A 12,297-nucleotide genomic window follows, 5' to 3' on the forward strand; every position below is an offset into this window, starting at 1 on the left:
GGTTCCTCAGCAAGGACAGCCTCAGCAAGTAGTGAGGCTCACATCAACCTAGAGAGATCTTGTTTCAAAATAAACAATAAAATAGAGGTGGGGGTGCAGCTCAGAGGTAGAATGCTTCTGAGTTCAATACCCAGTGCCACACACACACACACACACACAGACACACACACACACACACACACACACACACACACACACACAAAGCCGGGTGTGGTGGGCACGCTTGTAATCCCCAAGCTTGGGAGGCTGAGACAGGAGGATCGCAGGTTCAAAACCAGCCTCAGCAGCTTAGTGAGGCTCTCAGCAACTTTGTGAGACCCTGTTTCCAAATAAAATATTAAAAAAGGGCTGGGAGTATAGCCCAGAGGTGGAAAACCCCTGGGTTCCACCCCCAGTACCACCAAAAAAAAAAAAAAATGAAATAAAATATAAAATAGGTCTGGGGGTGTAGCTCGAAGGTAGAAGGCCCCTGGGGGTTCCATCCCCAGTACCACAAAAAAAAAAAAAAAAGGAAAGAAAACTTCTATTTTTTTAATTTATTTATTTTGGGTGGTACTGGGGGTGGAACCCAGAGGCTTCCTACCTCCGGGCTATACGCCCAGACCTTTTTTATATTTCATTTGGAAACAGGGTCTCACTAAGTTGCTGAGAGCCTCACTAAGTAGCTGAGGCTGGCTTCGAACCCGTGTGATCCTCCTGTCTCAGCCTCCCAAGCACGGGGATTACAAGCGTGCACCACCACGCCCGGCTAACTTATTACTTTAAAAGGCCCAGTTACCTCGGGGGCCCTGGGTCTCCTTGACTTCAGAGAAATATGCAGAATGTTCAAGTCAGGAAGCAGAGGCAGACACTGGAGAAATGGGTTTGCCTGGACACGGCCCAGGTGCCCAGCAGCGTACGGGTACCCTACTGCCCCTGAACTGTGACCCTAAGGAGGCCTGGGCCATGGGCAGCCAGGGGGGTGTTCACAGCAGGACTCAGGGCCTCTTGCCTGCCTCCCACACTCTGGAGAGAGCCAGCTGGAGCCTGGGGTGGGTAGAGAGGAAGGCACCCACACCCTCCTCCTGGGGCTGGCGTCTGAGCACCGGCCAGCCCGGTGTCTGCAGCTGCTCAAACATCCCCAGAGGCTAAGGTTTGTTGGCCTTGAAGGGCCAGGTGGAAAGGGGCGGAATCCGGAATCCGAATTCCTGCTCAGGTGCCCCGCCCGCGGCCCGCGGCCTAGGCTTGTCTGGCTGGGCTTGCTGCTCCCAGAGGAAGCTGCAGCCTCTCTGAGCCAGCGCCTGGCCCTGTCTCAAAGCATCTTCAGACAAGCCCCAGGGGCAGGGCCCAGGCAGGAGGCACCTCTGCCCTGCCCTGCTGTGGAACAGCTCGGTGGGCAACAGTGGGCTGAGCATCTGCCCAAGCTGCAGGCGAGGGGCCTCGGGGTGGGGACAGGGCTGCTCTCAGGCCCCTGGCCACGCTGCTGGGGCCCAGGCACCACACGCACGCAGGTCCAGAGAACCCTCCACTCCAGCGCCTCCACCACCCAGTCTTCCTGGGGTCAGTGTTTCCTGCGGTGCTACCCTCCAGAGAGCCCCATGGGTGCAGCCAGTGAGCACTCAGCTTCACGCTTTTTGACTAAAGCCCCAAGGCTCCCCCAGGTCGGGCCAGGAAGGAGCTGGGCTGAGCTGGGCTTGAGTCAGAGCCAGGCCCACTCCTGCCTCCCTCAGCGTGGCCTGGGCTTAGGGCAGCCCCTGCCACCTGGCCACTGTCACCAGCTCCAGGGAGCCTTTCACCAGAGCAGGGACTCCCTCTGGACACTCATTCACCCCACAGGCACACTCTGAGTGCCTGCATCCAGGCCCTGAGGTGGGCACAGGTAGGCAGCAGCCCTCTATCCACTGAGGACACCCCAGCCCGGGTGTGTGTGTGTGTGTGTGTGTGTGTGTGTGTGTGTGTGTTATTTTTGTTTTTGTTTTTTGGCAGTACTGGGGATGGAACCCAGGGGCATCCTACCTCCGAGCGACACCCCAAGCCCTATTTTTTGTCCTTTATTTTGAAACAAGGTCTCACTGAGTTGCACAGGTCCTCACTAAGTAGCTGAGGCTGGCCGTGAACTGAGATCCTGGGATCACAAGTGCGTGCCACCACACCCCGCTTGGCGGAGTTTTGAAAGGGGGATGCCCACATGAAGGGGCTTCATGGGCAGCATGGTCAGGGAAGGAGCCTCTGGGAGCAGACATTGTCCCCCAGTAAGCAGACCTGAGATGGACCCGTCCCTCCCACAGCTGTCCCACAGTCTTCACAGAGAAGGGACAGGGGCTGGCTGCGCTGGGGCACAGGCAGCCAAGCCGGTGCCAGGCCCCCCTCCTGAATCCCCCGGGGCCTGGCACCCTCCCAGGCAGCTGCATTCCTCCACCTGGGTGGGCAGGGGTGGGGGCTCACACATTCCTGGTGGAGAGGAGACCTACCTTCTGCACCAGCCTCCTGGGGGACCCAGATAGCCTCTGTCAGGCTCTGCCTGAACTTGATTTGGGGGAGTGAGGCTGGGGCCTTGCCGTGGGTAGCAGGGCCAGCCCTGGCTGGACAGCATGGGGTGCACCCTGTCTGTAGGACACAGATCTGGATGGGGAAAGAGCGTGGCTGATTGGTTGGGACTTCCCAGCCCAACAGCAAAGCGCTCCTGACCAGGCAGGCAGCGTCACCCAGGCCTGACAGCCTGACGCTGCCAACAGCAGTCAACTGCCTCTCCACCATTTCTCTCTTCTGTACTGGAGATTGGACCTAGGGGCATTCTACCTTGAAGCTATACTCTCATACTCCCAGCCCTTTCTTTGTATTTTTTTCTTTTTTTTTTCTCTTTCTCTTTTTTCTCTCTTTTTTCTCTTTCTTTCTTTCTTTCTTTTTTTTTTTTTTGCAGTATTAGGGATAAAACCCAGGGCCATTCTACCTCCAAGCTACACCCCCAGCCCTATTTTTTCTTCTTTATTTTGAAACCGGGTCTCACTGAGCTGCAAAGGGCCTCACTAAGTAGCTGAGGCTGTTGGTGAACTACGATCTTCCTGTGTCAACCTCACAAATACTGGGATCACAGGTGTGAGCCACCATGTCCGACTGTCAACTAGCCTTCGTAATCCCTGGTCTCTTGGTCTCTTGTCTGGGTGGGGGTGTCTGGCCCATTGGCACACTGAAGCCTGACCGGCGTTAGGAGCAGGGGCAGCAGGTGAGCAGGGGCCCGGGCCGGCCTTGGTGCTGGGCAGCGGTCCTCCTCCTCCCTCAGGACCACCGCCCCTAATCTAGGCAGAAGCCCCATGCAGACCTGGCCCAGACCGCCTGACCTGGCTGTTGGGGACACCTGACCCCTTGCAAGCAGGAGCCAGGGCCCCCTGCGGACCCTATCACCCCTGGCAGCTGGCAGAACCTTCCGAGTCTTCGTGTGTTTACATTCCCTGGAAATATTTCCCCAGAAGAGCCGCAAGACAAATATTTTGTTAATGTTGAAACTTGGGGGCAAACAGAGGCCTGGAGCTGAGCCTCCTCACGGCAGGGGGCCCAGCTGGAACCAGGAGCACCTCCTCACCGGCCAGCACCACCGGGGGCTGAAGTGAGACTGCCCAGCCAGCCTGCCCCACCCGAGTGGTCACTGCGGGCCATCTCCTGGCAGCATGTTCCCAGAGCCGCCCTCCCTACTCCAGCTCCTCCAGCCTCCCAGTGGCGTTACTTGGCAGTAGAGGGATCTGGCTGGGGAGGCACTTGGCAGTCTATAGTGCTGAGGACCCAGGCGGGCCCATCGGGCTCCGTGGCATGAGGGACCAGGGGCTCTCGCAGCCCAACCCTAGCCCGCACAGCGACCTGGGGTGGGCAGCCGGCTGGAGACGCAGGGCCTACCTTCCTCACACCCTGCAGCGCCGTCCCTGGGCTGAGTCAGCCCTGTGCTTTGGAGATGGGTGCTCTGGGTTCACTGCGGCCCTGAACACGGACGCATGCCTCTCTGTGTCTGGGGACAGGGCCCAGCTGCTGTCAGCAGGCTGTGTGGGTGGCCCACAGGGACTGGGAGGTGGCCCTGCCTCTACTGACCGCCTGGTGGCCTCTCGGGTCCCCTCTCCGCCTAAGCCAGCTTCCGTGGACCCCACTCAGCTCTAACACTTGGCCCTGGCGTTGGCAGGCTCAGCCATGCGTCTCTCTGATGCAGAGAGGGTTGGTGGCCACAGCGCGCCACCCAGGCCCGCAGCCTCCTCCCGAGCCGGCCCCGGGTTCCTCAACACGGGGCTCTGCGGTGTGGAGAGGCTGCTGGCCTCTGGGCCATTTCTACGTGTTGGCTGTGGTGCCGGGGACCTGGGGCACAAGTACCTGTGGTCACAGGTTCACATTTCTCAGGCAGTTACCAGGAGAGCCCGAACCAGGGAACGTGTGGCTGCCGTTGGTCCCAGGCAGAGCCGCCACGCAGTGTCCACGGCAGCTAGCCGCACCCTTCGCCCCCTGCGCTGCGCAGAGGCCCTGACCCTCCATCCTCACCGCCTAGTGGCGGTCTGCCTTCATGGCTCTCAGCCGCTGCACGGTGAAGACCGCCCTGTGGGCCTCAGGCAGCCACCAAAGGAGGAGAGGGGCTGGGTGCTGGTCCCCAGGCCAGCGCCAGGGTGCTGGGGGGCCACGCTTAGTCATTCAGCCACCATCCCCAGTGCTGAGCTAGGACACACAGACCCGCCCCTGGCCTGTGGGCTCCCATCTCGGGGGCTGCGGGGGTCAGAGCATCTTCCTCTTGGCTCATTCCGAGGACAGGCCACACTGTCCTTCATGCCCCTGTCTGCTTAGCTATGAGGACAGAGGGCGGGCCGTGCTCGTTAAGAACTTTTTATGAGCCGGGCGTGGTGGCACACCCTTGTCATCCCAGCATCTGGGAGGCTGAGACAGGAGAATTGCGGTTCCCAGACCACCTCAGCTACTTAGTGAGGCCCTTTGCAACTCAGTGAATCCGTTTCAAAAAATAAAGAATAAAAAATAGGGCTGGAGTGTCACAAAGGTTGAATGCCCTTGGATTCCATCCCCAGTACAAAAGAGAGAGAGAGAGAGAGAGAGAGAGAGATGCGGGTGACAGAGGAGGACACAGACCAGGGTGGCCTTGGCCAGTGCAAAGTGGGACAGGAAGCCTTGTGGGCACTCGTGTGGTCTGGGACCCATCTGTGCCCAGAGATGGGCTGGCCTCCGGGATTTTGTTCTTGCCAGCACAGAAACCCAGCTGGGTTGGGGGATCCCGCTGTCTCTGAGGGACCTTGGGGAGCTGCAGGAGCCCCCTTCCTTCCAGGCCCCCAGTCAGCTGCCCAAGGGTGGCAAGGGGGCCTGCTAGGCCGGCTACTTAGGTGCCCACTGGCCCAGGCAGCAGGCCTTGTGGGACACTGGACGTCATTGCATGGAGAGCCCCGTGCAGTCTCAGGGCCCTGCCTGGGCTGGGCTCAGCCTCTGCCTGCTGGGCCTTCCCGAGGGAAAACATTCCTCCTGGGCTTCGAGGCCTCCTGGCCATATAAGGCTGCCTGTGGGCACCTCTCGGAGAAACTCAGAGCCCATGCCCCCACCCGCCCCAACCCTGTGGGAACCAGGGCTTGGCCAGGCCCCCAGGGTAGGGGAGGGACCTGCTGGAGCCTGGGTCCTAGGGAGGAGGGTATGGAGGTAGGCCCCCAGGGTTGGGGGCAGGGGCTCTGGGTGCCACCCCTCCCCCCCCATCCCCCACCCCGCCTGTCTCCCCACAGGTCCACTCTGGAGCTGGGAACGGGCAGTGGTGAGAATGGGAAGGCGGGGAGGGACCAAAGGTTAACGAGGCTAAAATGTGTACCGGGCTTTGGACGCGTGACCACTGCTGAGCTGTGCTGGTGGATCTTTAAACTGGGTCTCTGTCTTTCCTGGGGGGAGAACTCGATCCCCAGCCCCACATCCCAGACAGGTGCTGGGAGCCCCTGGGGCTGGGGTGCTAGAGCAGACTCAGCGCTGGAAGGACGCTCTCTGGGGTCTTCTTACACAGCCCCACCCAGGAGGCTGCTGGGCCTGGGTAGCACTGAAGCTTGTCCTGGGGCCTACCCTCGGCTGAGCGCAGGGCCTAGGGAAGGTCCTGTGAGCCAGGCAGGTAGGGCGATGTTTAACGGGATGTGGCCCTCCCTGTGTCCCCCCAGCAGAGGCTGCTTCTCAGAGCAAGCCCCTCCTTCACTGAGACTCCCGGGCTGGGGAGAGTCAGAGCTGGACAGGAATCTGGGCACAGCGATGAGGGTCCCCTGGGAAGCCAGGAGCTTGCTCTAAACTGCACTCGAGCTGCAGGGCTAGCGGCAGCCTGCCAGAGGCCGGACTCTGCCCACTGCTGGGACCTCTTCCCTGCCTGTGGCTGGCCATGAACGGCTCAGACTCCATTGGTAGATTGAGTGGGACCCAGAAACCCAGTCCCGCATGGTGGTGCATGCTTGTAATCAGGAGGTTGAGATAGAAGGATCGCAGTTCGTGGCCAGCCTCAGCTACTTAGCGAGGGCCTTTGCAACTCACTGAGACCCTGTTTCAAAATAAAGAATTAAAAAAAAAAATAAGGCTGGGAGTGTAGCTCAAAGGTAGAATGCCCCTGGGTTCTATTCCCAGCACCGCAAAAATAAATAAATAAATAAATAAATAAATAAATAAATAAATAAAACAAGAAAGAAAGAGAAAAAGAAAAAAGAAACCTGGTCAGCTTCACTATGGGGAGGGAGGCAGACAAAATGGGGTCCTGGGTCTCTTGTGTTGTGAGTGGAGGTAGCTAGGTCAAGCCCCCCCAGAGCAGATGGGAGGGGCTGAGGATCTGAGACACAGGCTGGAGGGGCACTGCAGGGGCTGACTGGCTGTGGCCCCAAGAGGTGGGAAGTCCCTCTGGGCTAGGGAAGCCAGTGAGACTCTTCAGGCCAGCCTAGGGCCCAGCCAGTGCCCAGAGGGTCCAGGACAGCCCCTGGCAACAAGGGCCCTTCTTGTCCTTCCAACTCCTGGCCAACTGGAAGACAAAGCAGGACCCCAATATCTGAGGCAGCTCAGAGACTCCCCCACTCTGCCGAACACACTAAGGCAGGGTATCTAAGCTGGACCCGTGACTCTGGACTCCTGGTCTTCACACTGACCACACAGGGGCATCACGAGCCCCTGTCTGAGCAGCCCAGGTTTGTGGGTTTGTGCTATAGGGTCAAGCCCCTCTTTCCAGGGCGCCAGGCCCAAGCCATGCCTTAGTCCCAGATGGGAAGAAAACAGGCCAGGCGGGCAAACCCCCTGAGTGGGCCCACTTATCAGGACCTGCTGCCTCCGGCAGGCCTGCTCTGAGCACCTTGGGAGTTGACAGTCACCAGGCCACATCACCCGGACAGGTATGGGCCTCCTTTGTAAACCAAAATGGTAACCATGCTGTAGGGTCTCAGTGTGGTTTTGGTCCGAAGGCTCTAAAGAGTCCTGTTGATTGTCTGCCTGGGGCCGCACGGCTTGAGAGCTAGCCGCGCACAGTGGGTGGGGGTGGACTGCAGGGCCAGAGGCTCATGGGAGGGTTCCAGGGCAGGAGACAGGCCTGTCTGAATCCTCCCTTCCTGGTTAGCATCAGCCCAGAGCTCCAGGGCCTGGGCTGGCTCTCGCAGGGGATGGTGCCCACTGAGGGCCAAGCAGGGGGCAGCAGAGCCAGCAGTAGTTCTTGCCCTCTGGGTTTAAGATGAGACTTTCTGGCCTGGCTGGTCCGTGTTCTTGCAGAGGACAGAGCTGGACCCTGCCAACAGCAGCCTTTGGAATCAGCCCCACTGTCTGCTCCTGTCTTCTCTGCCACATGGAGGGCAGAGGTTCTCCTTGCTGGCTCCCCGGGAGAGCACAGGAGCAGTCTAGAGAGGGAACGTGGCCTCCAACATCCCAAACCTCCTGCTGGCTCTCTCCCAAACCCTCTTCCTGCAGAAGCAAACACTCCTGGTCCTGGAGCTAGAGCCTGGCCATCTCCCTGCCGGCCCAGAAGGAGCCCCTGAGAGCTCTTTGCTGCCCTGGGAGGCTGAAGACTCGGGTGTCCACTGGAGCCTTGGGCTGGAGGGACGCAGAGCCTGCACAGGTGGCCTTGTTAAAATGTCCCTGGTACAGCTCCCCGGGGGTCTCCCGGAGGAGAATTCCCATCCCCTGACTTCCTGACCTCCACAGCTGCCCCAGGGGCCATGCTGTTTCCAGTGTTGTTGGAGTGGGCTTAGAGGGTCAGCCCACCCCCAAGGGCAGGGAGTGGGAGACTGTCAGATCTCTTCCTCAGGAGCAGGAGCACCCATCCCCTCCAGGGCTGCCGCTGACCTGTCTCTCCTCCCCACCCGGGCGACCTGGGTCTAGGGGAGGCTCCAGATCATGGGGTGCCACCTGGGAGGGTGGCAGGGCCTGGCGGGGCAGAGGACAGGCTGCCCACGCCCCTCCCCTGCTCCACTGCAGTCCTGTGGATGCGAGACAGAATGGCAGAGCTGCCTGAGCCGTCCTGAGACCGGGGACCCCATCTGAGACGCGGGGAGCACACAGCAGCTGACCAGCGCTCTTGCCGTACTAACTTGTATGATCCGAGCCCACCCTGGTCCTTTGGGACTCAGTTTCCCTATTTGTATGGAGGAAAGGTGGCTGGTGCCCATGAGTAGAAAAGGACAGACACGATACACATTGGTCCATTTAGTGAGCACTCAGGAACAGGACCAGGCCAGCGGGGTTGGGTGAGCAGAGAGGGGCAGGCCCCCTCCCGGCCAGACCTGTGCTGCAGTAGCCGACTCCAGGTCCAGCTGCCCCTCCCCAGCCCAGGTGCACCAGCTGGCACAGGCTGGGGCCAGAGTGTAGACATCCCAGCACCCTCTGCCCACGGCCTCCGGCCCTGCCCGCTGCCAGTTGCTACTGGGCAGCTGCCTGCCGGGAAGCAGCCTGCTCTGGGATTAACCCTCCGGGTGCCGGCCACTGGCTGACTCAGCGCATTCTCAGGCAAGCTGCCCTCCCTCCTGCCCTCCCAGCACCCCGGGATGGTCAGCTCTGGCCTAGCCGCTAGGGGGCTCAGACAACTCCGCTCTGGGGATTGTCGGGAAGCTGGCAGGTTCTCCAGAGCCTAGCCTGAGCGGGGGCGTGGGGTGGGGTGCTCTGTCCCTAGTCCCCAGGCTGCCCCCACCCCACTGTTCAGGGAGGGACTCAGGGCCAGAACACACTGGCTTGGGTGTGGTGGGGAGGATCTCTGGGCAGAGGAGGGTGGGGCAGCCAGCTCCTCATCTGCGGACCTGCTGCTGCCCAGGGTCCTCCGCACTAACTCCAGATTCCTCCGTCCTCCCACCCACCCCGGCCAGCCCTTCCCCTACCTGGAGCTTCTGCAAGGAGAGCCACCTCCCCCACTCCCAGGTGGGAAGTCAGAGAGGAATTCCAGGGCGGAAGGGCTGTTCATTCCCACAGCCATTTCCCAGTTCTCTGAAGAGGAGGAGCCGCCCAGCACCTCGGGATTTGAAACTGGGAGACGTCCAGTGATGGCCAGGCAGATGTGGATAATGTATAACCTTCTGGTATCAGCTCAGGACCCCCTCCAGGACCCGCCGGCCAGTGCCCCATGAACTCACCAGCTCCCCCCAGGACTGTCCAGGGAGCCCTACCACCCGCACAGGACAAGGCCCTGGCTGTCCTGCCTGGGAGAACAGGGGAGCTGCCAGAGGCAGCTGCGGCCCCACCCCCACCCTTGGGGCTTCCCTCCAGGCCAGGCCCCTTTAGCCCAGGAACCCAAAAGGAGACCCAGTGACCACAGCCATCCGAAGGCAGAAATGAGGGGCACCACTCTGGACCCAGACTCTGGCTCTTATGCTGTCTGTCCAGTGTCTGGAAACCACTGTCCCCGGGCAGGGGAGTGGCCCGAGGTGGGGTTCAGGGCCTGGAGTCCGCAGCGCCCCCAAGCATGCCGGCACCCAGTGGCACCCGGGGAAGCGTGACAGAGCCCAGCCTTCCTTAGGAGCCAGGCTGGCCTGCACCGGCCGGCCACAGCCCCTAGGCCCACTTCTCTACTAGTTAGCATTTGAGAGTATTGAGCCCAACTGGGCAGGGGCCGCCAGCTGGGTAGGGGCCCCCAGGTGGGGCTTAGCTTGTCTCCTGCCGGGGAATCAGAGAGGTCCCACCTGAGCTGTTCCTGACCCTCTGCAGATGGACGCCCGGCTCCCCCTCGGCCAGCCGCAGGTAGCAAACACACCTTCCTCTGCACACCAGCGGCGTGGGGCGCTCGGAGGGGGGATGGCCGGTCTCTAAGGTGCCAAGAGTTGGGGAAACCAGGGGCAGGGTGGGGCTGGGGACTGACTGGACGCCAGGGGAGAGCGCGGGCCCCAAGAGGGACCCCAGCCCCGTCCAGGGGCGCGGGGGGCGCCAGGTTCCCACGGCCCGGCCCGGGGCCAGCAGGTGCCCCTTCCGGGAGGCGGGCGGGCCGGGGTCTGAAGAGTTAAGGCGGCGGGCGCCCCTCCCCCTCCCGGCCCCCTCCCCGGCCCCTCCCCGGGAGCGGGGCTCGGCCGCCGGGCCGGGCCGGGCCGGGGCGGGGCCTGACGTCCGCGGGCGGGGCGAGCGGGGCGGGCCGGCCGCGCAGACCGGCCGGGCGCGCTGTCGGAGCGCCGGCCGCCGCGGGAGCAGGAAGATGGGCGCCGCGCGGCTGCTGCTGGCCGGGCTGGCGCTGCTGGGCGCCGTGCGCGCGCGGGCCCCGGGGGGCCGCCGCGGCTTCAGCCTGCACCCGCCCTACTTCAACCTGGCCGAGGGCGCCCGCATCTCGGCGTCGGCGACCTGCGGCGAGGAGGCGCGCCGCGGCGCCCCGCGCCCCACCGAGGACCTCTACTGCAAGCTGGTGGGGGGCCCGGTGGCCGGCGGCGACCCCAGCCAGACCATCCAGGTGGGCGCGGCGGGGGGGCCGCCGGGCAGCGCGTCCCGGAGCCCGGGCGGCGGCGCTGGGAGGGGGGGTGCCCGGCCCGGGATCCCGGCGCGGGCGCCGTGGGGAGGGGGCGGCGGCTGAGCCTTGCCCCGGGACCGGCTGGGACCTGCAGGCCTCCCGGGGGGGACGGGAAGAGGGCGGGGGCGGAGGCGCCCCTGCCCGGCCGGCTCAGGACGTCGGCGGGACCCCCAAGGTGGGGAGCGAGCAGCCCGCGCTTAGCTGGGAGTGGGCCGAGCGGGCCCAGCAGGTGGCGGGTCCTGGGCGCGCCATTCTCCGGGGGAGATGGGAGGACAGCCCTGAGGACCCCTGGACGCAGATTCAGCTCTGCGCTCTGCAGTCCGACTCCCGACTCCTAAAGCCGTGCTAGGGCTTTGGACCCAGGTGGGGCTCAGATCAGCCTTTGGGAAGCCTCCTGAGAGTCCCCGTAGGCCAGACTCCCCACCCCTGCCCCACCTTCAGGAGAGTCTGGGGCCCCTTAGGGTAGATGTAACCCTACACTCCTCCTCTGGGGACCTGCCTCCCTCTTCCTGGGAGGAGAGGTGGGGGAAGGGACAGAGCACCGAGACCCAGGCAGCCTCGGGGGAGCCTGGAGCCAGCGAGGTCGCGGCGCCTGCCTGTACTCCCAGTACTTGAGAGGCTGAGATAGGAGGATCGCAACAGCCTCCGCAAGTAGTGAGACTCTCATCAACTTAGTGAGAACCTGTTTCAGAAAATGAAATGGAGCCGGGCATGGTGGCACATGCTTGTAATCCCAGCATTTGGGAGGCCGAGACAGGAGGATCGCACAGGTTCAAAGCTTCAGCTACTTAGTGAAGCCCTTTGCAACTCAGTGAGACCCTGTTTCGAAATAAAGAATAAAAAATAGGGCTTGGAGCAGGGCATGGTGGCGCAGGCTTGTAATCCTGCGCTTGGGAGGTGGAGACAGGAGGATCGCGCAGCTTCGAAGTCAGCCTCTCTGGTTTAAGAGACCCTGTTTCCAAATAAAAAATATAAAAAATAGGTCTGGGAGTGTAGCCCGGAGGTAGACGGGTTCCATCCCCAGTATCACCAAAATAAATAAATAAATAAAATAAAAAATAAAAATAGGGCTGGGATGTAGCTCAGAAGTAGATTGCCCCTGGGTTCCATCCTCGTTAACACATACATAATAAATAATAAGTAAATAAAAATGAGGGTGTAGCTTGGAGGTAGAATGCCCCATGTTCAATCCCCAGTAACACAGAAGAGCCCTGCCCACCTACCCACCCTCACACCTCCGGTGGGGGAAGAGTGAGATGGGGGTCGGCCTCCCCTGCACCCCTGGACTTACCTGCCTTCTCTCGAAGCCTAGTCCTCTGAGATGGGGAGTCGCAAGCTCACACTTCGGAGGGGAATCGAGGTCTAGAAGGGTCAGATACCTGCCT

The 12,297-nt window shown here is 61.7% G+C and overlaps 1 protein-coding gene across 1 annotated transcript in view; it reads left to right on the forward strand.

The window, feature by feature from the left end:
- Positions 1-814: 814 nt before the first annotated feature.
- The window catches only part of LAMA5 (laminin subunit alpha 5), a gene marked incomplete at both ends in the record, with an annotated part of 54,805 nt that continues 43,322 nt past the window's right edge, over positions 815-12,297 (forward strand). The window contains 9 exons of the mRNA XM_080716471.1: positions 815-901; positions 1,726-1,858; positions 3,644-3,836; positions 4,410-4,551; positions 5,724-5,752; positions 7,286-7,340; positions 9,997-10,058; positions 10,129-10,161; positions 10,255-10,855. Of these exons, the coding sequence (XP_080572597.1) occupies positions 815-901; positions 1,726-1,858; positions 3,644-3,836; positions 4,410-4,551; positions 5,724-5,752; positions 7,286-7,340; positions 9,997-10,058; positions 10,129-10,161; positions 10,255-10,855 (1,335 nt within the window). The remainder of the gene's footprint in view (positions 902-1,725; positions 1,859-3,643; positions 3,837-4,409; positions 4,552-5,723; positions 5,753-7,285; positions 7,341-9,996; positions 10,059-10,128; positions 10,162-10,254; positions 10,856-12,297) is intronic.

The sequence above is a fragment of the Muscardinus avellanarius genome, assembly GCF_963383645.1.
Source record: "Muscardinus avellanarius genome assembly, chromosome: 19".
NCBI lineage: Eukaryota > Metazoa > Chordata > Mammalia > Rodentia > Gliridae > Muscardinus > Muscardinus avellanarius.